Source organism: Penicillium rubens, assembly GCF_028828025.1.
Source record: "Penicillium rubens strain IBT 27055 chromosome Unknown utg000002l_segment0_segment0, whole genome shotgun sequence".
Lineage (NCBI taxonomy): Eukaryota > Fungi > Ascomycota > Eurotiomycetes > Eurotiales > Aspergillaceae > Penicillium > Penicillium rubens.
In genome coordinates, this window is record NW_026890600.1 from 6,748,914 (window position 1) to 6,772,442 (window position 23,529).

Sequence of the window (23,529 nt, forward strand, 5' to 3'; positions counted from 1 at the left end):
TGCGCGCATACCAAAATACGTGTTTCACGTTTCCTAGACAACGTAGTCCCGCAAAACGAAGACTTTCTTCAATCCAAGATGTTTACAATATACGAGTTCTATTTGTAGGATATGTTGGCAAGTCATGGTTATTCCCTAACCTCAGCGGCCAACGGCCAATCGGCAAAGAGATATGAAATATGACGCCGTCCGACACCAAGCTGTCAAGCCGAGCTCACCAGTGGGAGCTCAAGACCCGCATCACAAGGCGCAGACACTTATTCTGAGATCTGTCGACCGGAAACCGTAAAGGCCATCCACGAAAATGATGGCTCCAAGCTCGTCGAAATGCCCAGCTCTCAACCGTCACACAGAAACCAGTCAGACTGGAGTCCGTGGACAGGAAATCTGGACACAGATCCGGTGTTTGGTGAAGAAGAAAAGAGGAAAGAAAAAGAGGGAAGGCTCTTATTTATGTCACAAGTGGGGCCGCTAAGATTTTATGGCACTAGGCCTGGATAGGTATAGTTCTATGTGGCTAAATCACGTGACCCGATTGCGGTTATCAGGAAACCAGACGGCGTCGCGCTGAAGGCCAATACCTTTCCATCTCTTTCCCTCCTCCTCCAGACACCGTCAAAATGGCGGACGCTCTATCCATCGAGCAAAATAACAAGATCCGAGTGGCTCTCGGCCTCAAGCCACTCCCAGTCCCCGGTGCCGGCCCAGAATTCAGAGAAGACGACGACAGCGAGTCCGGCGAGGAAGAAGACCCAGCAAGCACCCTCGAGTCACGACAGGCAGAGAGCTACGAAAACTGGAAGAAGGTCCAGGACGCCGCCGAAGCGAAACGGAAACGAGATGAAAAGAATGCTGCTATCAAGCGGGCGCGTGATATCGCCCAAAGGAATGTGCAACTTCAAGGATCTACACTAGGCGAAGCGAATGACGACCAACTTGATACTAAGGCCTGGCTGGCTCAATCCAAAAAACGCCAAAAAAAGATCGAGAAGGAACGCGCGCAGAGACTGGCCGAGGAACTCGCAGAGCGGGAGCGCCTTGCCGAAACTGAGTACACTGCAGCGGATCTGGCTGGTATCAAGGTCGGACACTCTGCGGGTGCTTTTGGGGGTGGCGAAGATCACATCCTGACGCTGAAGGACACGGCGGTGGACGATGAGGAAGAGGACGACGAGCTCCAAAACCTCGATTTAGTCGAGAAGGAAAGAACCGAAGAGAAGCTGGAGCTCAAGAAGAAAAAGCCCGTCTATGATCCTACGGCGGAGAACCAGGGTATTCTTTCACAGTATGATGAGGAGATCGAAGGCAAAAAACGGAAGAGATTTACACTCGACGCCCAAGGCTCGACCGAAGAACGCGAAGCAAAGCGACAGGAAGTTTCCAACCAGTTGCGGAAGAACATTATCAGCCTCGACTTTGAGCCCGAAGTGCCATCCTCCGATTACATGGACATCAGCGAGGTTAAAATAAAAAAACCTAAGAAAAAGAAGGCCAAAGCTACAAAACAGAGGACTTTCATGGATGACGAGGAGGCCCCTCCGGTTGCGGATTCGACCGATGCGCAAGGATCCTCGGCCATGGATATCGACTCAAATGGCGGAGTCCCAGTCCCTGCTCCCCGCAAGCCCATCAATGAAGATGTTTCTTTCGTGGACGACGATGATCTTCAAGCCTCTCTTGCGTTGCAGCGGCGCGCAGCCTTCAAGAAGCGCAAGAAGATCAGCCCCGAGGAGCTTGCCAAGCAGCTTCGAGAAGAGGAGACTCAGACTCCAATGGAGATCGAAACGCCTGATAATGAAGGCGAAGAGCCTGGCCTTGTTATCGACGAAACCTCAGAGTTTGTGTCAAATCTACACAAGCCTACACTCCTTGAGCAGGAAGCTAAACGCGTCACAACGGCGGCCAGGGAGCCTGAAAGTCCCAGCGCAGAGCCCGAAGGCGAGGGTGTGGAGATTGATATGGACCGTTATGGCGATATCGAAGACGAAGAGGAGCTCGCCGCGCGCATCAAGCGCGATGAAGTATCTGCGGCCGAGCCACAACAACTCAGCGGCACAGGCCTGGAAGAGGAATCAACTTTGGACCAAGGTCTTGCTGCTACTCTATCGATGTTGAAATCGCGCGGTCTGGTCAAAGAGACCGACAGCACCAGCCAAAACGCACTGATGCGCGATCGCCAGCGTTTCTTGGCCGACAAGCTGAACCGCGAGACCGAAATCGAGCGACGCGCGCGGCAGCAGCGTGAGCGGGACCGCGCCTCGGGCAAGCTTGAGCGCATGTCGGCCCGTGAACGTGAAGAATACGCGCGCTGGGAGAACAAGCAGCGTGACCAGCAGGAAGCTCGTCATATGGCCGATGTGTTCAACCGCGAATACAAGCCCGACGTCCAACTGCGGTATGTGGATGAGTTCGGTCGCAACATGAACCAGAAGGAAGCCTTTAAGCAGCTCAGTCACCAGTTCCATGGTAAGGGCAGTGGAAAGATGAAGACTGAGAAGCGTTTGAAGAAGATCGATGAAGAAAAGAAGCGCGAGTCTATGAGCACGCTGGACAGCAGCCAGAACACCGGCATGAACACTGCTGTGGGCACTGCTGCGCGCAAGAATCGCCAGGCTGGTGTTCGCTTGGGCTGATACTTTTTTTTTTTTTTCACTATTTCACTAGCCAAATACCAAATTTACGATATCCGAAGTCTACATATGTATGTTGTATCCCCAAGTCGGAACCCTCGTAGTGTGTATTAAGCCTTGATCAACGGATCCATAACTAGTGTAGTTATCTTGTGTGAGGAGAAGGTACCGATTTCAATATTCTGTATTAGAATACATACACAAGTTTAAGGGATTAACATTATTGTATTTAACCGAGTTCCTGTGGGGAGTAAGAATAGTGTCAGCTCTGACACGGGGAAAAATAGGAGAAATCCCTTTCTCCAACTATGTGAGGGGAAACGGTGTGGAGTTAAGACAGCCTCGATCAGTTCACCGGGAGATTCGACTTGCCGAGAAATCCCATTTGGAGATGGGCTGATGTATGTTGATGTTAATATGTTGATATGTTGATATCAATGGGTACATAAATGTAGATATAATGTTTTCAATGTTGTCTCAGTCTACATTCCAGAATGAATTCAACAAAAAGCTATACACAAAATATCAACAATTCACCACATCCAGTAACCAAATCCAGCAATTAAACCCAGCAGCTAAATCCAGCAACTAAATCCCTGTAGACACAGCAGATCCCCTGCAATTTACCCGGAGCATGCAGCCAATCCCATTCGTACATCTCGCCGGGGTCAGTTGTACCTGGTACCTAAACCGAGGCGGACCTGCATACCAATTGGCAGGTATCCGGTACCGCTATCACATGAGTCAGGGCGAAAAACATCGGGACTACGTCTCCGATCCTTTATATTCTTTCTCACCTCCGATTCTTCCCTTTCCCCTTCCAATCCCAAATCCAGGAGATCTAGGTCTTGTTCCTTCAATTTTTCTTCATCTCTGCCATTATGCTTTCCACTCTCAGAGTCGCCAGCCGGTCGGCTGCCTCCCGCGAGGCCAACATGCGCACCGTCGTGACCGGAGCTAGACACGCCTCGGCCTGGTCCAACGTTCCCCAGGGTCCTCCTGTAAGCTTTGAGCTTGCAATTGCCACAATGGCAGCTTGAAAGGCCAATTCTAACGTAGCTCGGTCAATAGGACGCCATTCTCGGCATCACCGAAGCTTTCAAGGCCGACTCCTTCAAGGAGAAGATCAACCTCGGCGTGGGTGCCTACCGTAAGCATTGCCCCAAACAATCGCCGTGTTGTGCAATGGATTGGATACTGGATTGCTGACGCGCCATCCCCGCTGTTTCAGGTGACGACAAGGGCAAGCCTTACGTCCTGCCCTCCGTCCGCGCCGCTGAGGACAAGGTCGTCGCATCGCGCTTGGACAAGGAGTACGCTGGCATCACCGGTGTGCCCACCTTCACCACCGCCGCCGCCGAGCTCGCCTACGGCGCCGACTCCTCCGCCATCAAGGACAACCGCCTCGTCATCACCCAGACCATCTCCGGTACCGGTGCCCTCCGCATTGGCGGTGCTTTCCTCAAGCAGTTCTACCCCGGCGCGAAGAAGATCTACCTCCCCAACCCCAGCTGGGCTAACCACAAGGCTGTCTTCTCCGACTCCGGTCTCGAGGTCGCCCAGTACCGCTACTACAACAAGGACACCATCGGCCTCGACTTCGAGGGTCTGATTGCCGACATCAAGGCCGCCCCCGAGGGCAGTATCATCCTGCTCCACGCTTGCGCCCACAACCCCACCGGTGTCGACCCTACCCAGGCCCAGTGGCGCCAGATCAGCGATGTCATGAAGCAGAAGGGCCACTTCGCCTTCTTCGACATGGCCTACCAGGGCTTTGCCAGCGGTAATGCCGACCAGGATGCCTTTGCTCCACGTCACTTCGTCAAGGAGGGCCACAACATCGCTCTTTGCCAGAGTTTCGCCAAGAACATGGGTCTGTACGGTGAGCGTGTCGGTGCTTTCTCCCTGGTTTGCGAGAACGCCGAGGAGAAGAAGCGTGTCGATTCCCAGATCAAGATCCTCATCCGTCCCTTCTACTCTAACCCTCCCATCCACGGTGCCCGCATCGCCTCCACCATCATGAACGACCCTGCTCTTAACAAGCAGTGGCTCTCTGAGGTCGAGGGCATGGCTAGCCGCATCATCGAGATGCGCTCTCTCCTCCGCACCAACCTCGAGAAGCTCGGCAGCAAGCACGACTGGTCCCACATCACCAGCCAGGTAAGATCACAAACTCAACTCTCTGGGTATGTGGTATGTTCTAAATCACTGACGTGATATCCAGATCGGCATGTTCGCCTACACTGGCCTGAAGCCCGAGCAGATGGACGCCCTTGCTAAGGAGGTAAGATTTACATCCGCACAGTTTCGCCAGTCTGATTCCTAACATTCTTCTCTAGCACTCCGTCTACGCTACCAAGGATGGCCGTATCTCCGTCGCTGGTATCACCTCCGCCAACGTTCAGAGACTCGCCGAGTCCATCTTCAAGGTTACCGGTTAAATTTAAAATCAGCTAGAAAGGAAATTTTGAAGGATATACGATAAAACGAATGTTGGGCAGCGAGAGAAACCGGGCTGGGTTTCTCTTTGAAATCCCGGCCCTTTTGTACTGATATCTGGTGTCTCTGTTTCATATTTAGCATGGTTCGGCTCTGTCCGTCTTAACGGGGATTTTGGATTCATCTTCTACTTATTTTCTTATTCCAGTATCAAAGTACTCTATAAACTTGGGTATGCTGTGCTCTCATCCACTCCCAAATCTGTCCCAACGGGCGTGAAACGGCGAGCGACCTGGAAGCGTCGAGCACCGTCCCTATCTCGACATTGGCTAGAAGGGACGCATTCTCGTTGCCTTGACTTCGGCCAAAGCCAGGGACATCACTCGCGCACCCATTCCTTAACATGCAATAGGTTAGTACTTGGCTTGCTAGGTGCAGGTGAATAAGTTTGGAGACACCGCAGAGCTCGTCTAATACCGAATTTGAGACTTCAGCAAGCCATAATCGGCTGTCCTTCTGGTACCCACGCAGTAAAACTCAAGGAATTTGGTATTCTGCGATCCTTTTCTGTGCCTGTTGCTGAAGTAACTAGAGCAACTGTCCGAAGACCCAGTCAATAGAGATGACAAGCCCATCTCCCGGGCTGTACCAGTGATGAGGTTATACTAGGCTTCTGTCGTGTTGGCTATCGAAGCCCAGTTGGAGATGAGTAAAGCCAGTCTGTCAGGACTTAGAAGAAAAGACATGGTTGAGAGTGTCGAGTATCTCGCACGTCCGGAAATGTTCTGAAAGCGAATGGGGAAAGATGAGGGAAGATATTGCGATAGTGGCCATATAAAATTCCTATTGCTGCATAGACAGACGACACGCCTTGCTCAATCCAAAGCGTAGTATGCGAAGTGGCAGGTAGAGAATCAATTTTAGAAAGTCAATGTATTAAGAATCTGTCATTTTCGAGGCGATATGCAACCTGAAAGTAATTTGTCCAGCGACCCCTCCCCTAACACCGATTACGCCATAATATCCAGCTTTTAATAAAATGAATTAGAATCTCACCATTCGCTTCCGCCCATATCCAAACCAGCACCCGCAGGGCCGAGTGAGGGACAGATGCAGCCTGGCGGCGCATTGGCGGCAGAGTACCACTCCGACGGAGAAGGGGTAACGGATCGGCCCATGACACGGGCCAAGATACTAGCAGGTGTACCAGCGGGACCCTGGCTTGCATGGAGAAGGGCGAAGCGGAGGAAGACCTCGGAGATTGTAACGATGATTGAAATGATGATGAGGACAATGATGATCCAGGTTTGGTCTAGAATGGGGTTAGCTGGGAGGCTAGGGGAGCGAGAAGGCCAAACATACGGGAGGTGCGGTTGTCGGCGATCGAGTCGGACAATATCTCTGCAAGATCGAGGAATACGCGACATCTCTCGTTGAGAACCTGAATTCGTGGTTTGATCTCCAAATACTCGCGCACGGCGATGTAGAGTGGGTAAAGGGTTGGTTCGCTCTCCCAGAAGAAGTTGGGGACATCGAGCATATTAGATGCTGGTGGGAAATGTTAGTATGGAACAACGTCTCTCCTCGGTAGTATAGCATGCAAGATGGCCTGTAGGGTGGGTTGGGAACTCACAAAGGTTGACCTCAACACGACTCTTAAACAACCGACCCAATATCCGGAAGACCTCTTCGCGCTTCATTCCCAATTGGCCTGTAACCGCAAGACGTCTGGGGACGTCCTTAGCGTCCGCCATCTGCCGGGCCATGACTTCCTCAAAGAAACACAGTTTAGTGCTCTGTGAGATAGCATGGCTAATAGCGAGCTTGATCATGTGGTCGCCACTGCGAAGAGTGATCATATCGTTGTAGACTCGGGGACGCGAGATCTCGGTCGAATACTCGAAGTGGAACTCCTCTGTCTCAAAGTCTTCCTCGTCAAGGGGCATCGTTGCCAGCGGAATAGGGATACCAGTCGCAGACGACGTCGCAAAGGCCAGATCTGCCAGCAGGTCTTTCTCCTGCCGCTCGGTGAAGTTCCAGAAGACAACGACACCGTAACTGAAAACGAACATCTCAGCAACATTGTATAACGTCCGAGCCGGGGCTTGCGGTGTTGAAGACGAAGGCGCAGGGGCCGGTAGAGGGGAACGGTCTCGAATCAAAGCGTGGCTGTCGTCTGTGCTGTGCCTTCGGCGACGGAGTGCAGGTTCAGGCGAAGATTGCCGAGTTCCTGCATTGCTGTCTGGTTGCGGGAGTGGTGGGATACGCTGCAGCCCATCGACACTTTCACCAGAGCTGGCAGCATGCTCATGGTCGTGGTCATTGGGGAGGTGGCCATGAACTTCCTCAGCGATGCGACTAAGGAATTCCTCGCGATTTTCTTCCCGGTGATCATGGCCCTCATGCTGTCGCGGCGATGCTTCATAATGGTGCTCGTCCTCTGGACGATTGTGTCCACCAACTGAATGCTCCTCTGTCTCCAGCATGTATTCATCATGATAGTCACGAAGTTCATTTCGTTCAATCTCCTCGTCCAACAGCGACTTCCCACCGGGATATTTCAACACAGGGCTACTCCGCAGACGATACCCCTCATGGCCAGGCAAAAGAGGAAGATGATATGCCGTGTAAAGACAATCATCATAAAGCTTCGTCCGCCCACCATGCTGCTCCTTAACAAAAGCAGCGAGAGATCCCATCTTATACGCCTGAGCCGTACAGTACGCCGTAACACGCGCAAGCTTCTCCGTCCGCCGCGCCTTCGGCAACCGCTCAGCATAACTCTTCGCGCGCTCAGGCGCAACACGACGTTTCTTCAAGATTTCTTCCTCGGCCAGCATAGGGGCAAGATCATTATCGATGCCGAAATCACCCCCAAGTCGCTTCGACACAAGCAATTGGTGTCTGATTCTTTCCGGGTCGACATTCTTCTCCTTGGCCAGACGCGCGACAAGCTCCTCGTCCACGAGGTCCGCACCCTCGGATTCATCTTCTTCGTCTTCTACGGGTGAACCCTCCTCCAGCTCTCCCGTATCAGGAAGAAGAACCAGCTTCTCACTGACTTTTGTCGTTCGAGGCGGGAGCCGCGGTTGCGCGGCGAGTCGGCCCATCGTTCCGCCGGACCCTGCCACTGCGCTTGAACTGCTGCTGCCCGAGCTGGTTATTAAGCCTCCAGCTGCAGAGGCAAGACGGCGTGACCGTGAGGTTGCTGGTGGCCCGCGCTGCTGCATTGAAGGAACGTCGGAGGCATATTGGAGGACATTGTCGACGGTGATGAATCGAGTTGCGGGCGAGCGGCGGCGTCGGGGCGTTTGGGGCTGTTGCTGGTCTCGGGAATCTGTAACCTGTGTTGAAGATATGCGTCAGTTCATATTGATTCGCATGGTGATTTGATAGTCGATCCCACCAAGACAGTTGGGCTGCGCTGGTTAGTCCCCCGTCCTCGGGCCGGGGGAGTCATTGTCAAAGGAGCCTAAAATTGGCGCTTGAGTATCTCCCTTTTAGTGTTTATCTGCTGGCACTTTGCAACATAGAAGAAATAACTGGCCGTGGGTGTATCGATCGCTATATATGATGCTCCGAACCAGCAAGTTCGAATGGCCTCGACGCTAAGCCTAACTCGGAATAGTTTATTGAGCGACCAAATGACGTCTACTGTTACAGTCACGTGTATATTGAATCGCCAATCCCGTGACATTGCCACGTGTTACACCGCCCTACAAGACAGGGCCACCATACCTTATTGGGACTAGCAGCTGTCCGATGGCGTTTTAGTTGATCTGGGGTAAAAGTGAAGATCGACCGGAAACCGGTTCCATTGTTTACTGACTATGAAATGAAATGAGACTGAGTTTTTATTGATATTTCATTGACTTGTGAGATTCATTTCATTGATTCCAGAAGTCAATGTGATTCTCGACTTATTTGTTTGTGTTGATTGGTGGCCTGACTATCCGAAAGCAAGTGCTACTCTACGAACCAAGAAAATTGAATCATAAGGATATGAATTGCTATGGTAAGGATAATATGACCGATATACATGCAAACGCCGCGCTGTTGGTTGATTCGGCACTCGACACGGTCACCATGCAGATGTGATAAAAGAGAATAACGAGATTAAATTAAGAATGAAGGCCATCGCGAAGCTGCCGATCTTCCTCCCAGATTTCCTTCTTCATGCGTTGCAGATGAATGTGCTGCTTTTGCAGCTTGTCAAGGTCCACCTGGGGCGGGTTGGGAAGTGCTGCAAGGGAGTCATGCAAGTTGCGGTATTTGGTGTAAAAGTTCTTGAATTTCTGAGACTTCTCCCGCAGCTGCTGTCTCAGAATCTCGTAGCTCATTGGTGGAGACGCGCTGCCGGTGCTGCCACCGCTAGAGGAGCTGACCGCTCGACGCCGCTTGGCTTCCAAGTTTGCACTAGGACGTCCTGCCTGGGGAACGGATAATGAATCGGGCTCGGCCTTGCGCTTCAATGAGTTGGTGGTAGCCGGGGTGGCCTTCGTAATACCGTTGGGCTGGGGAGTACTTTTGCCAGATTTGGTAGCAGCAGGGGCTGCACGCCGCACCTTGGCGGGTTTGGCTAGCTGGGAGATGAGAGGCGAAGACGAGGATGAACCAGAGGATTGGTTCTGGCTGTCAGCCCGGCTGCGGTTGCTACTGGTAGCATCGGAAACATTGGCAGGAGGTGAGGAGCCGAGTGGAGACGGCTTCTGCGGTGAAGTAGAGGGTCGAGAGGGAGGACGCTTGGAAGACGTGACCTTGCTGACCGGTTTGGATGGTTCAAGCTTAGGCTTCGATGCCTCAGGTTTGGCCTTGGGAGCAGGAGCAGGAACTGTCTCAGTGGTGCGAGGCTTGGCCGGTGCCTTGATTTTCGGTGCTGGGGGATTCGAATTGGATGGAGTCCGCTTGTGTTCCTTCGGTTGCGGCTTGGCTGCAGGCGCGGGAGTAGGAGTGGGGGCAGCAGGGGGGATATCAGGCATGTCGGTATCGTCATCATCGTCCGAACTGTGGACGAATTCCGCAGACTTGATCTTGCTGTCCACTTTGACCGGTGCCTTCCCACCAGTCTTCTTCGTAACCCGTCCGGTGAGGGTGCTGTTGGTATTCTTGGTTTTGGTGGGTCGCTTGGTCGGGTCCTTGTCGCGAGCCTTTTGCGCGGTCGAAGTAGTCTTGGAACCCTTTGTGGCGCGGTCGGTCTCATTGTCCTTGCCCGAGTCCTCTCCGTTGGATTTGGCGAGTGGGGCAGGTTTCTGGGGCGGGCCAGTGCGAAGGTTCAAACGCGACAGGCACTTTCCCTTGCCCCGTTCAGACTTGGGAAGAAGTGTTTGCCAAAGTTTGTCGGATCGAGAGATGCGCATGCGATCAAAGGCAGAGATAGAATTCTCAATGGCTTCCTTTCGGTCCTCCTCCGTGTAATTGAAGCCAAACAAATCAAGATCCTTGTAGACTTTGTCCTTGAGATCATATTTCTCGGGGTTGATTCGGTTCAAAACGCCGAATTTCTCGCCGAGGGCGGTGCAGTCTTCGATGGTGGAGCGGGTTTGGCGGGCAAGGAACTTGGCCGATACGGCGCGAACGGCGAGAAGGTGAATGAAGGGAACCTTGAGGGCTTCGAGCCTCGCACGGTCTTTGTTCTCCATCATTGGAGCAGAGGTTGGAGTCATTGCGAGAGAGGGAGACTTGGGGGCACCCAAGATCGGACTTGCAGTGAGAGAACGATTGGCAGCAGTTTTGAGGAAACGATCTTTCTCAAGTTCGACTTTGGTGGTGGGACCTTTGTAGCCTGACTTGCTGCCTCGGAGAGCCTTCAGCTCATCTGGATGTGAGATTAGGTGAGTCTTCTTCGACTCCTTCCCTCTCTCGTGAGCATTTAATTTCTCCTCCAACTCTGCCAGCGCCTGATCGGTGGCGGCGGTAGCATTTTTAGCCTTTTCAACCTCGAGACTATGGCTTAAAACCCCTGTGAAATACAGTGACTCTTTATCGGATGAGCTATGGTAGATCTCAGATCGGTGGGTTTCGGGGTAGGCATGGAACGTTTGAGACTTTCCCCCATAGTGAAGTGAAGGGTGTTTTCCCAGCCGGACTCGAGCCGGTTGATCCTTCCGTAGGCTCTGAATCAGATCATCGAGGGTGCTCTGCACCAAATTCAACCGCATGATCTGATTTGGCTTAACGGAAGGATCACCGGACTGATCTCCGAGGTGGAGAGACAGCCCGGTCTGAGGAATATTCAGTCCGGTCGACATTATGGGAGTTGAGGAGAGGTCAAGGTCGGGAGGAAGAGCGAGGGATTCGAGGATGTGAGCAGGGTCGGATGGCAGCGTGAGGGCTGCAGGTCAGGCGGCCAACTGCACGAGGGAGTGAGGTAAAACCATACGCCATAAGATCGTTAGAAATAAGGGATACAGAGGAAGCAATGCAGAATGTAAGATGCAAATGGTACAGAGAAGAGAGAAGAGGAGCAGAAAGAGAAGCAGAAAGAGAGCAAGGCGAAGCCGTAGAGTGGGGAGAGCTGACGGCGATTCCTTGTAAAATTACAGGGGATTCCCGATGGGGGTTTTTCCTTTTTTTTATTAATTAATTAATTATAGTAATTTCATTGTATTGTTATAATGTACATAGAACATAGATACATCCAATGTTCTTTATAATTCTGGTATTTCTTATAATAAAATATTGAACAGATAATTGAATAGAAATTCTACGAAATGTATAATGGTAAATGATCTATTGTTCTATTGTCTCCTATTCATCTCTCCCCATATATGTATAGACTTTCTCTCGTCCCTGAAGTGGACTTGGAGTATCGTCCCCGTATCGGAAAGTCATTCTGGTCTCAGGGCCTTTGTCCTATCCCAAGTGCTATTTGTAAAGTTACTTCCCTTCAAGTCACTTTTCTTTTTCTTTCTTTTTTTCCCCTTCCTTGTTTTCTTGTTTTTTGCTTCCCCGAAAGATAATTAAGATATTGTAATGCCGTACACCCCCCATGTACACACAACATTGGAACCTTCGAACCGCAGAATCTAGGCTCAGATTACAAATACAATACCAATACCAATACCAAATTACCGTGAGGAGAAAAGAAAAAAAGAGTCTCCATCAGCAACGGGGCTTCCCGAGTGTCCAGTTTACCGAAGCGGGTGCGGTCGGGTTTTTGTTTGACTTTGATCTATATTAAATGTATATTAAATTGTATTTGAAGTGGAAGAACTCCGTACGGATAGGAGTACAAGAAGTACATAGTACCTATGTCCTATGTCCTATGTCCTATGTCTTGGTCTAATAAAGGTTTTATAAAGGGTTTATAAAAAGAACATCTGAAACGAAATAAACCCAACATTCCAGTCTCTCTCTCTCCCTCTCTCCCCCAATGACAATCACCCGGGTACTCATGAGGAATGCCACAGCTTTGCCCCTCGTTCATATGCACCCAGGCACGGATATCCAACCCGAAAGGTCCCAGGTGTGTTACCGTTCAATGTTTCGCCCTACATCGGACTAGTGGACTTACTACGGACTCTTACTCCTTTCGATAGGCTAGGGAACGGGGCCAATTCCTCGTGCCACATGTCATCGGGCTCCTATTTTGATTACATATGTAGCCTTTATTGTTTTGGACCATTTGGGAGGAATGGTAGTTCGATTGTATGGAGTAAAAGAAGTTCAAATAGGATGTCTCTGTGCATTGTCCCTATGATATCTCCAGGGTAAAGGATAAATTCCACCTGAAGCACCTGGGCAGTTCCTTTGGCTTATTGGATCTTCGGTTTCACAGCTGCATGGAAGGTCCATTTATGCATCCCAATGGAGCAATGGAGAGCAAGCCATCAGGCTCCGGGGTGTATGTTGTATTACACCCTTCTTTTTTTTGGTATTTCTTTTTTATTATTTTACTCTTTCTGTTCCTTTGCAGTTTCGCCCCATAGTTATTGGGTGTTGGACCGGTCAATTCACGTCGATCCCCATCCAAAATCGAATACATATACACACAGTGGCAAACCTGAATGAGATCGAGTTACATGGAGAATCCATAAGCAGCTGTAGAGCAGCGTAATGACCTGCATGGTCTCCTCAACTTGAGCAAGTGGAGGGAATTCATCCGGAGAGGGGAACTCCCTTGCGCCATTCAGCTTATTCTCCAGCTGTCTAGTCTGAGACAAGGGGAAATAGTCCCCATTGTCTGCCTTGCTCCTCCGATCTGCGTAGATCCGTGCAGAACCGTCGGTTCCGAAAATCCTCATTCTCTACGGAGTACCTCGTATTCAATGACTCAAACAGTCCCCATGTTCAAAGTAGATAACACCAAGTACTCCGTCTATGTATCTAGAATAAAATCCCCAAATCTCTAATATCCAATATCCCAATCATCCAAAAATAATCCAAAATGCCATCCCAAAACGACATCGCCAAACACTTCCGCGCCCTCCACCAACCCGGCAACCCCCTAATCCTAACAAATGTCTACGACGCCGCAACAGCCTCGATAATCGCCGCATTACCAACAGCACCGGCCATCGCAACAGCGTCCTACGCGATCGCTGCAACGATCGGCGTGGACGATAACGCGCTGACGAAAGCCCAAAACCTCACCGCGATAGCCGCAATCGCCGCCTCCGTTCGCGCCACGAACCCGACCAAACCATTAACCGTCGATGTGCAAGATGGTCACGGCGATGTCTCGGAACTAGCAGATACCATTAGACAGGTCATCGCGCTAGGCGCTGTGGGGTGTAATCTCGAAGATATGGACGCGACTGGTGTGCTGTGGTCGGTGGATGAGGCAGCGGCGCGGGTAGGGGTTGCTGTTCAGGCGGCTAGGGAGGCGGGGGTTCCTGATTTTGTGGTTAATGCTAGGACTGATGTATTGCTGACGGAGAATGGGACTGTTGAGCAGGCTATCGAGCGTGGGAGGGCGTTTTTGAATGCTGGTGCTACTACGGTTTTTGTTTGGGGTGGGCCTAGTGGGAGGGGTGTTTCCAGTGCGGAGGTGAGGAAGTTGGTTGATGCCTTAGGTGGCATGGTTAACGTGAAAATGACTTTGAGAGAGGGCTTTCTGGGGGTGAAGGAGATTCGGGAGTTGGGCGTTGCGAGGATTAGTGTTGGGCCGGAGTTGTGGCGGGCTGCTATGAAGGCATTTACTGAGAGGGCTGAGCAAGTGTTGGCGATGTGAGGACGTATGTGGCTATGCTTGTCTAGGCAAATCTATGTCTACATTACGTTTTCATGGCAAATGTCCTGCAGCCCAAAATAAATTGTCTGGCCTTTAGTGTAAAAACTAAAGTCATTGATTAATTGATTATCAATAATTCCGACTACACTCGCCTAGGCATTCTGATATATAACGATCCCGTATCAAGTCCGGCTACAGATCCCATTTACGCAGGTATTTCCATAACAGCAGTGTTCATCGACAACGCAGGGACCATTATCCTCGCTACAAAGTGGCCAATCATCATCCGTCGATCGACACTTGTTCGCAGCGCAGTAGCCCGAGCAGCATCGGCTGTTCGGGTTGCCGAATTCACAGGATGCTACCATTAGTTAGAGAGCGGTACTTTCAATGTTGTGCTTAGATGTGATCTCCCGGTTCTTACAGTAGACCCCCGCGCAGGTGGGTGTTGGGACACAGGTTGTGATAGTCGTTGTCGAGGGCGAGACAAAGGTTGCTGTTGTGCATGTTTCGGTGAGGACACAGGCATCAGCACTGCCACATCCTCCTGCTGGACAAGCTGCTGCTTCTGTTTGGGAGGGAGATGTAGTTAATACGACTGGGTTTGATGTAGGTGTTGGTTAAATACTTACGGCTCAGGGTGAGGTGGGCGAGGACAAGAGCAAGAGCCTTATAGAGAAGCATCTTCGTGATATCGATATCTAGCTCTTGGTTACGTGAGGATAAATCGTGATCGATTGATCCAAATATCTCAGAGATATGGAATGAAGCACCTCCATCGGTGTCTATATATACACCGCACTAAGACATGTGAATGCCTAAAGCATCAACTTTCGAACAACCCTTGGAACTCCCGGACCAGATGACCTGATACGAATCCATTGACAGCGTTTGATAATGATGTCTCAAGCTCAGGTTATTCGCCACTACCCCAGACTTTCCATCTTCACCGCGGTCGATGTTCTCCCGACGTCATATGAATACGAGGGCGAACACGAGCGACTGGATCAACTCGAATTCCATTGGCTTTTACGTGAGACATAATTCACCACTCGAAACTCTGCTTTATTGGCGTCTGTCAGTGCGTATAGCGATGTGATAAACTACGATATTGCTGGTTCCAATTGCCGGCCGGTAGAATCACAGCTTGGAATTGGTCATTCTATTTCTTGTCTCAGACCATGAATAGACAAGAAATCTCAAGTCACAAGCCAGCATGTGGTAGATGATACGAAGCCTAAAAATAGTTTCACATGGAGAATAAGTAAATGGTACGAACGACGAATTCTTCACTGTATGCCATACACCTGCCGATCTCAATCAAACGCAGATTCATGTTAGCCACTCATAACCTAACGGGGAATTTTGATAAAGGTAAACCATTCCCAGCATTCCGTTTTATGTTCAAAACAGCAATTGAAACAAAAAAGAAAGAATAAAAATCCAATAGAGCTGGTGGCCAATGTGCATTGGACTTGTATATGTTACGGCGCCAAAGACCTCTTACATTCCCGGCTACCCAAGCCTGGAACGGCAATGTTCCTCAAAGAAAAGGTTCACAACGGTGCTGCAGCGATAGGGTCCATCCAGGCCGATAGTTCTATTCTGGTGCCCTTCATTCTACATTAGGGCACCAAATACAAGAGTCCGCTTGGTTTAGGCCCTTTAATTATCATAGAGTATATCAACCATGCAATAAACTTTATCAAAGCCTTAGAATTACCACCTCCTGATCCTTAAATATTAGTCCGTATCCACATGCTAATGTAAGTATCATCGCGGAGACTATATACCTTTTGTATGGGAATGGCATACAAAAGATACCTAAATAATACATAGGTGTTTAACCCCTCCAGGGCTGCGCCCCAAACCCTTTAGAGATTGGCGCGAAGGAGAGTTAGGCTTTGCGATCCTGATCCAACCCCAGCCCATACCTCCATCCCTCATATCACTCCCACTGCCACCAATCGGGACCAAAGTTTGCCTTCGCTCGGTGCTCATGGCTCCCCCTAAAACAGAGTGAGTCCCCCAACATAGACATCTATGTAAATGCAACATCTAGCGAAAGCATTGTCGAATGCCAACATACGACTTCTGTAAAACCCAAAGCTAACAAACACCAGCTTCCCCGCAGTGCGTGCCTGTATTTTCGACATGGACGGCCTTCTCATCAACTCCGAAGACATAATCAGTCTATCCACGAATCAATTGTTACAAAAGTACGGAAGGCCTCCTTTGACTAGGTCGATTCAAGCCCAGCTAATGGGTGTCGCGGACTCAACAAACGGCGACATATTCCACAATTGGGCCAAGTTGCCCATCTCTCGCGAGCAATTCGCCCGCGAATCAAGCGAAGGCATGCGACTGCTCTTTCCAGATTGCAGGCCCCTACCTGGGGCGGAGAAGATTCTGTCAAATCTGAGCTGTGCACGGAACGCTTCGTCTGGGGATAAGATCCAGCTAGCTTTGGCTTCTAGCACCAAGACCCGTAGTTATGAGTTGAAGACTTCGGGACTAGAATCGAAACAACTGTTGAGCTTCTTCCGGTCGGATAGAAGGGTCCTAGGTGATGACCCACGAGTGAAAAAAGGTCGAGGGAAGCCAGCGCCCGATATTTATTTGCTCGCGTTGGAGTCGTTGAACTCAGGGATTGAGCCTGGGGAAAGCCCTATCCTACCTAGTGAATGTCTGGTCTTCGAAGATAGCGTCGCTGGTGTAGAGGCTGGAAGACGCGCTGGGATGAGAGTCGTTTGGGTTCCACATCCAGACGTGGCGTATGAGTACCAACCGATGCACAAGGATATCCTGGCTGGGAGGTCGGGAAGATTCAAGGTCGGAGACGACTGGCAACTTGGAGAGATTGATGATGGCTGGGCTGAGAGTATACCTAGTCTAGAACACTTTGATTACGGGAAGTACGGTCTCGATGTGGCATTTCGAATACATTAATGGAACGGTTCCAATTCAATTTGGTGCTTATAGAACGCCAGGAATCTGTTCCCACGTATAAAAACAAGAAGAAAAAGAAAAGGAGGAGTAGGAGGAGGATTCATTAGCGGGCCCAAAAAGCAACGATGTCGTCGAAGTCCTTCGTGGTCAAGCTCTTCAAATCTCGATCCTCCTTGGTGATATCCTTCCTCAAGCGACAAGAAACTTTAAAGGCAATAAATGCTTCCTGCATCTTGCCCATCGTCGCCAGCAAATTTCCCTTGAGGGAAGTAGTGCGAGCGGTCTCGTTCTTATGCGCATTCGGATCAACCGACTAATTCTCCAGAGCACCATTGATCCTAAACCTAAGAGAAGACAGAAAACTGTTCACTGACTTAGTTAAGTGGCAACACTTACACCACCTCCTCGTTATAGCCTGAGCGTATTAGGTGCTCGGCAATCTTATAGGGGATATTTGCATTGTAATGTTGGCACCTGTGAATTTCCTCTGGGTTAGTTTTGCCGTTCCTGGCCTAGCGCCCTAATACACCGTCCTGTCATCGATATCCTACAGGGATGCACTTCAGGAAACGCCCTCTAGATATCCATCAGACTACCCGATAGGCTGGCAGGTCCGGACTCCGACAGTTTCCAAGCCCTTAGTGCGTCTTTTGCGCCATCCTTGTCATCCGTAGCGTCGATGACCGAACTCACCAGATTACGCATTGTTTCCACTTTTGCCTCGAAATCTTCAAGATGTACCCAGCCGTCAATGGGGACCCCAAGGGTATCGAAGAGCTCCCTGCGATCTTCCCAGCTCTTCCCTTCGGCAACATGAGACGCAAGCTCATCCGCGCCGAATGTCACAGGACAAGCGGACTGTGGCTGGCCAGTTAATTCCATCCATTCGCGCCATGTTCGAATCATCATCTCTCGAAACAAAAACAATCCATCGTCATCCCATGTGTACCCCGAAAAATGGATGAGCTGCTGCCGCGTTAAAGCTTGAGGGAATGACAGAGCAGAGAAGACGTCATTGTCAATTTCGCAGAATTTGGAAATATAGAGCCTCTGAAGTTGTGTAAGCTGGTATCTCCGTAAATTTTCCTCTTTTTCTTTTGGCGTGAGGCCCGTGGCTGACGGAAGGTCGAAAAGCAAGGGCCCATGAATTTTCAGGAATTTCGGTATCCTGCAGGCCTGAAAAACGGGAAGACCTGAGCAGCCCTGCCAATCAATGATGCTGACAATCTGATTTTCCTTTACAAATATATTCCCAAAGTGTAAATCAGAGTGCCAAAGCACAGACCGATTTTGACCTGGATGTGATGGTATCAAATGAGGCACAACTCCCAGATACTTGTCGAGAAGTTTAATGTGACAATCAGGAGACTCTTGGCTATCTGACTGTCTCAGGGGGTCTGCCGGATGACGAGGATTTGCAAACCGGGTGATCCATTCTTTCTCTCGCCTGGCGATCTCTATCGCATATGCCCCAGACGACGACCCTAAGTTTGCTCGGTTATTAGTTGGACCCCAAAAGTATGATTCGGTGTTGGCTTACAAGGGCCCCTAAAAGCGTTCATGAATCTCCTCTCCTCCTCCCAAAATCGTATATCACAGCTCGGACCGATGCAAAACTGATCAGCTATTCCAGGGACATCAATGCCACCCTCAACATCTCCTTTATAGAACAAGCTTCCATAACAACCGAAATCGACGGCGGCTATTTTGGCTTGAATATTGGCCAACTGAGACACAATGTCCACCTTATCCGATATATCCATAGTGGGCCAACTTTTGCTCAATTCATTGCCAGCAGCTTTTTCCATGATGATGTATTCGACTCCCACAGGCTGGTCTTTCTTGCTGCTCCAAGCAAGGACTCGCGGGACAGGTATACCTAGCTCGTTACGAAGAAAGTCAAGCGTGGCAACTTCACTGGCGGTAACGGATTTCTGAGGGATGTAAGGATTGGGGATTTTCGCAATGACCTGGACGTCATTATCCATTGTCAATAGAAAGGCTTTGTTGTATGAGCCTTCGGGTAATTTGACTATTTTGACGCAGAATTCAGCATTAACTGATCTGGCCGCTGTTTGTTTGAGTTCCTCGACATTGAAGGGCTGGTACCGTTTACGAAGCTGGGCTGCCTCGTCCCATAGCCAGCGCCCAGAGGTATAAGAAAAGAGTGTGTCGCCACGTTGATCTGAGTTGATTGTACCTTAGAGAGACAAATTCAGTAAAAATCAAGCAAATTTATCTTGACGAGCTTACTGTGATGGAGAGGTTTGGAGGTTCTCGACGGGGAAAGGAGCATGCGATGAAATCGGGGTAGTGTCGCTCTTATGACTCTTCTCATACTTTTCAGAGGCGCCATGGAAACAGCCTGAATAACCTATGATGATGTTATACTGCTGAGTAGGTGCTGACTGCCTCAATAATTACCCTGCAAGTGATGGATTGTTGAGACATTGGTCGTTCACGACGCTCAATTTAACCCAGCAGCCACACCCGTTGCTTACAAACTGGCCCTTGCTCCGGCCTCCAATGATGGAAGACGGAAATGTATTAGAACTAGTGCCAGGGTCATGGCCAAAACATTTCAAGTCGACAAATTTTGACCAAAATTAGCAGTAGCAGCATCAATACTTATTCGGCTAAGGCAGCTTAGGATCTATTCTGGACATGTAGAGCAAAGCACCATGGTTCTCTACAAAGTTTCCGATTGGTTCGCGCGTTCGTAGAAAGTAACTCGGCCTTGGATCCTAAACTTATAGCGAAGAGCTCTATTGTCTCGTAAAGCATTAATAACCTTTTCGACGAAGTTATCTACAATATCTCGCTCAAAGTTCCAAAGCGACGTCTCTAAATAGATTGGGCTGTTCTAGATATTCGTGGCGACGTAATCGATTTGAGTATCGGAAGGGAATAGCGGGCGCGAGGTAAATGTAGCGGTGCGATCAAGTTTGCTCTAGACTTGCTGTTGGGAGCTAGGGGAAGTTAGGCTAAGGGACTATGCGCCTAGGGTAAAGTCGGTTCACTGGGTCGGTCGCGTCACCCTGAGTCGTGAGGGTAACATCCGTCGCGACTCGGACGGATCGCTTGAGACAGAGATTCATGGCAGCGATCAAGAAGGCGAAGCAGGGTATTTGGTTGAAGTCGTCGTCCTGCCTCTCCCTGGAGGCGCTCTGCCTCTTCTCGCGCCCGTCTCTCCTCTTCAAGCTGACGTCGTGGCTCTGCGATGGTTTCGTCCATCGATTGTTGAAATCAGTATTCAGCAGGTAGTAGAATGATACAATCCAAAGTCAACATGATATGGGTTCGCTGTCTGACACGGAGGCGTGGCCTATCAGGACGGAATGCGTCGAGTCTTTATGCCAAACTTGAGAGATGAATGCCAGATCAAGCAAAGAGGAAAGTCGGTGGTAAGTAATCTAATTTAATATACATATGCGTTTTCAGGCATATGGCGTTTCGCTCTTGCGCGGGCCTGCCCTCTCTCGTGCTTGCCTATGGCTGGGATGCGACCTTCTTCGCCTTGACAATATTGATTATGTGCACGCCGAGCTCTTGTCCGCCGTCAATCTTGCCGAGCTTTGATTCGAGAAGCTCCGCATCTCGCAGAAGCCTACACATTGGTTAGCCAGAAACGACATGTTCTCGAGAAAGATACTCACCTCGCTTTTCCGGCCTCGGTCTGTATCGCCGCACCTTCGAAAGCTTTGCTCCATTGCTCCTTATAGTTCGTTAAGACCTGTCCGACAATCATGCTCACGTTCAATGCGGATAGGTACTTGCTCAGCACTCGTTGTAGCGTGAGCGCCTCTTTCGTGAGCGTCTCCATATATAGGCTGACGTTCCTCCGCACCTCATCTTCGTCGTCCCACTTGATCTTATTCATCTCTCTGATGCAAACGGTCGCGCGAGAACTCATTATGTCGACGAGCTTGTCGTGGATAGTGGACTGGTGGTCTTGGAACAGGCGTTTCAACCGGTCATATTGTGCTATGCCGGACCCTGTCATGGACGGTCGACGACGAACACATTCGCGCACGTAGGGTATTAGAGCAATGAAGAAGGACAGCGACTGCGAGGCAAGGGCAAGGTGCTTGGTATTGATATTGGTCAGCCCAGCTGTTATCTTAGCGCCTGCACCGAGAATAAGCTGTTGTGCGCGAGAGTTGTACAGTTTGAGGTAGTCGATTAGGAGCGTCGAGATGTCGTTGACCATGCCGGGGACCGATGCCAAGAGGATTGTGTATTGTTCTATACCGCGAAGCGCTAGTACTGCCGAATCGACAAGCGTGAACTTCTCACCCTCGATGACCGCTAGTGCCGGTTCTTTCTTATTTTGCTTAGGAGCAGTCGTCGGTTCTGCAGGGGTGTGGGTTTTCTGCAACTTTAGTTCGCCTGTTTCCAGGACTGCGGCACTGAGATCCGTGTAACTGAGCCATGCCGGTGGATCAGTGGTCATGGACTGGACGACGTGCGCAAGGGTCAATGCGTCCTGCGGCTTGAAGTCGATACGTTCCCACTTCTCAGACTCTATCTTTTGCACCAGCTTTTGCTTTTCCACTTCGTGCAGAATCGGGATAAAGGTGTGGATTTGGTTGTTCACGACACCTTTAAGGGTCTCGCCAGAGTGACCAGAGACTGCCTCGCATTCATTGACAAACAAGCGATTCAGCGTGAAGTAGCTTAGGAAATCTGTCAATCCAAGGTGAACAGTTTGCTCGGTTCTGACTCGCAGCACCTTTGTGATCTCTGATTGTGCCTTGTCCACTGCCTGTTCGAGGAGGCTCGACATGTCAAGGGCATGAGTTATCTCTTCCTGCAAATTACATCCCATCGAAAGGCTAGGCGAACGGGAAGTCGGGTTGCCCTTGCTTCCCGGGCTTTGGACGGAAGTAAGTACGTTGTTTGAAGTCTTCATGCCGCTTGTGATATCGAGGAGAACCTTGACCTGCACACTAAGCCTCCGTAATGCTTCGCCTATCCCGCAGTAGACCTTGACGAAGAACGCCTCGGCGTCATCGGGACTGAGAGCACGCAAGTTGCGAGACAGAACGCTCGACATTTCCTGCTTGGTCGGCCGTCGACCACCTGCCCACGTGGATGCAGACGATTCACTTTCTTCGTCAGTAGAGCTCGGCAAGTGCTGGCGGATAAGAGACTTCATTTCTCGGATAAGAGCTTCACGAAACGTGGTACTTGCTGCAGCTAGATAGTGCGAGTGGCCAAGGCCCTGCAGGACAGGAGTGAGTTCTTCGCGCAGCTTTTCTGCCATCATCAGACAAGTCAATGAAGATGCATCTGTCGCGCCCTGTGCGCTTTTTGTCCAGCGCGCCAGAGTGTTTCTGGGTGGTGCGTCGGACACATGTCGGCGCAGGTCGCCCAGAAGGACGTCCAGCAATCGGGCTTCATAGCCTTTTCCAATCCGCAGGTGAAGCTGGTCGATGTCTCGCAGCAGTCCTCCGAGAGCGTGCAGTCGACGTAGATCAGTAAGCCGGATGAATTGGTTCGGCAGCAACCAATGCAATTCGCCGCCAATTTTCGGATCCAGCGTTCCGGATGCAAGCTGTTCGACGTATGAGACGTGTTGCATTGCCATCTCCAGCTGCCCAGAGTTTACGAGTTCCTCGCAATGGCTCGCGCCGCTGAGAACACATTGAAGTTGTTTGGTAGCCTCACCCAGCTTTGTCAGATTGACCCGTCTTCGCTTCAATCTGATGATTTCCAAACCGCGCACAACCATCTCTTTGTCCAAATGCGCGAGGTCATTCCTCAGATTCTGGATCTTTGCGACAGAGTCGGTTGCCTCGGCCTGGAGTTCACGAAGGGAGCCGAGCGCGGCGAAAAAAGAGGGTGACGCTTGCGAAATTGAAAATACCAAATGAATCTCTACAGTGTCCATGTACCACGATAGCTTCTCTTGCAAGATGGTATAGGTAGCAAGCGTCTTCCTAGTAGGCTGCGGGTCGCTATTTGCAGCAATGTTATCACCTCCGATGGTGGACATTGGCTGCCTTACAACCTCGGTATGCTCACTGACAACATCGAAAACGCGCGGATTCTCGAGGCGAAAGTTTTCATCGAAATACACAGAAGGAATTGTTGACAGCGGTGTAGGCGCAAGCTGGCCGCGCTTCGAAACGCTCGTCTTCCGCCTTCCCCACGGTGCAGCTTCGTCGCCTTTGGTACTGGAGCTGTCTTGACGAAACATCTCTTTGGACTCTGGATTCGTGCGTTGGAAAGTATCAAATAGGCTTCCAACCTCACTGAGGTAGTCTTTAAAGGCCGATGGTTCCACATGGGGGACAGTGGAGAGAATGACAGGAGGTATGTCTCGGGAGGTGGGCG

General features: G+C 50.4%; 10 protein-coding genes across 10 annotated transcripts; 4 read left to right on the plus strand and 6 right to left on the minus strand.

The window, feature by feature from the left end:
- Positions 1-620: 620 nt before the first annotated feature.
- Positions 621-2,633, plus strand: N7525_005052 (U4/U6-U5 snRNP complex subunit SNU66; the record flags this gene model as incomplete). The annotated part of the gene is made up of 1 exon (XM_002565195.1): positions 621-2,633. One exon carries the CDS (start codon positions 621-623, stop codon positions 2,631-2,633), a length of 2,013 nt encoding a protein of 670 aa, XP_002565241.1.
- An 878-nt stretch (positions 2,634-3,511) lies between these two features.
- N7525_005053 (uncharacterized protein) lies at positions 3,512-5,071 on the plus strand (the record flags this gene model as incomplete). The annotated part of the gene is made up of 5 exons (XM_002565194.2): positions 3,512-3,631; positions 3,702-3,780; positions 3,862-4,790; positions 4,855-4,914; positions 4,970-5,071. The coding sequence occupies 5 exons, from the start codon at positions 3,512-3,514 to the stop codon at positions 5,069-5,071; spliced, it is 1,290 nt and encodes a 429-aa protein (XP_002565240.1).
- Positions 5,072-6,121: 1,050 nt separating this feature from the next.
- Positions 6,122-8,529, minus strand: N7525_005054 (RMD1 family protein; the record flags this gene model as incomplete). The annotated part of the gene is made up of 4 exons (XM_061213262.1): positions 6,122-6,381; positions 6,432-6,617; positions 6,703-8,413; positions 8,476-8,529. The coding sequence occupies 4 exons, from the start codon at positions 8,527-8,529 to the stop codon at positions 6,122-6,124; spliced, it is 2,211 nt and encodes a 736-aa protein (XP_061070283.1).
- Positions 8,530-9,190: 661 nt separating this feature from the next.
- Positions 9,191-11,317, minus strand: N7525_005055 (uncharacterized protein; the record flags this gene model as incomplete). Its single annotated transcript, XM_002565192.1, has 1 exon — positions 9,191-11,317. The coding sequence occupies one exon, from the start codon at positions 11,315-11,317 to the stop codon at positions 9,191-9,193; it is 2,127 nt and encodes a 708-aa protein (XP_002565238.1).
- Positions 11,318-13,455: 2,138 nt separating this feature from the next.
- Positions 13,456-14,241, plus strand: N7525_005056 (isocitrate lyase/PEP mutase family protein; the record flags this gene model as incomplete). Its single annotated transcript, XM_002565191.1, has 1 exon — positions 13,456-14,241. One exon carries the CDS (start codon positions 13,456-13,458, stop codon positions 14,239-14,241), a length of 786 nt encoding a protein of 261 aa, XP_002565237.1.
- Positions 14,242-14,612: 371 nt separating this feature from the next.
- N7525_005057 (uncharacterized protein) lies at positions 14,613-14,925 on the minus strand (the record flags this gene model as incomplete). Its single annotated transcript, XM_061213263.1, has 2 exons — positions 14,613-14,809; positions 14,874-14,925. 2 exons carry the CDS (start codon positions 14,923-14,925, stop codon positions 14,613-14,615), a joined length of 249 nt encoding a protein of 82 aa, XP_061070284.1.
- Positions 14,926-16,240: 1,315 nt separating this feature from the next.
- N7525_005058 (putative HAD superfamily hydrolase) lies at positions 16,241-17,190 on the plus strand (the record flags this gene model as incomplete). Its single annotated transcript, XM_061213264.1, has 2 exons — positions 16,241-16,260; positions 16,365-17,190. The coding sequence occupies 2 exons, from the start codon at positions 16,241-16,243 to the stop codon at positions 17,188-17,190; spliced, it is 846 nt and encodes a 281-aa protein (XP_061070285.1).
- A 576-nt stretch (positions 17,191-17,766) lies between these two features.
- Positions 17,767-19,486, minus strand: N7525_005059 (phosphotransferase enzyme family protein; the record flags this gene model as incomplete). The annotated part of the gene is made up of 3 exons (XM_002565189.2): positions 17,767-18,674; positions 18,731-19,375; positions 19,444-19,486. The coding sequence occupies 3 exons, from the start codon at positions 19,484-19,486 to the stop codon at positions 17,767-17,769; spliced, it is 1,596 nt and encodes a 531-aa protein (XP_002565235.2).
- A 737-nt stretch (positions 19,487-20,223) lies between these two features.
- N7525_005060 (uncharacterized protein) lies at positions 20,224-20,424 on the minus strand (the record flags this gene model as incomplete). The annotated part of the gene is made up of 1 exon (XM_061213265.1): positions 20,224-20,424. One exon carries the CDS (start codon positions 20,422-20,424, stop codon positions 20,224-20,226), a length of 201 nt encoding a protein of 66 aa, XP_061070286.1.
- Positions 20,425-20,679: 255 nt separating this feature from the next.
- On the minus strand, positions 20,680-23,392 carry N7525_005061 (vacuolar protein sorting-associated protein 54; the record flags this gene model as incomplete). The annotated part of the gene is made up of 2 exons (XM_061213266.1): positions 20,680-20,797; positions 20,847-23,392. 2 exons carry the CDS (start codon positions 23,390-23,392, stop codon positions 20,680-20,682), a joined length of 2,664 nt encoding a protein of 887 aa, XP_061070287.1.
- Between the last annotated feature and the right edge of the window lie 137 nt (positions 23,393-23,529).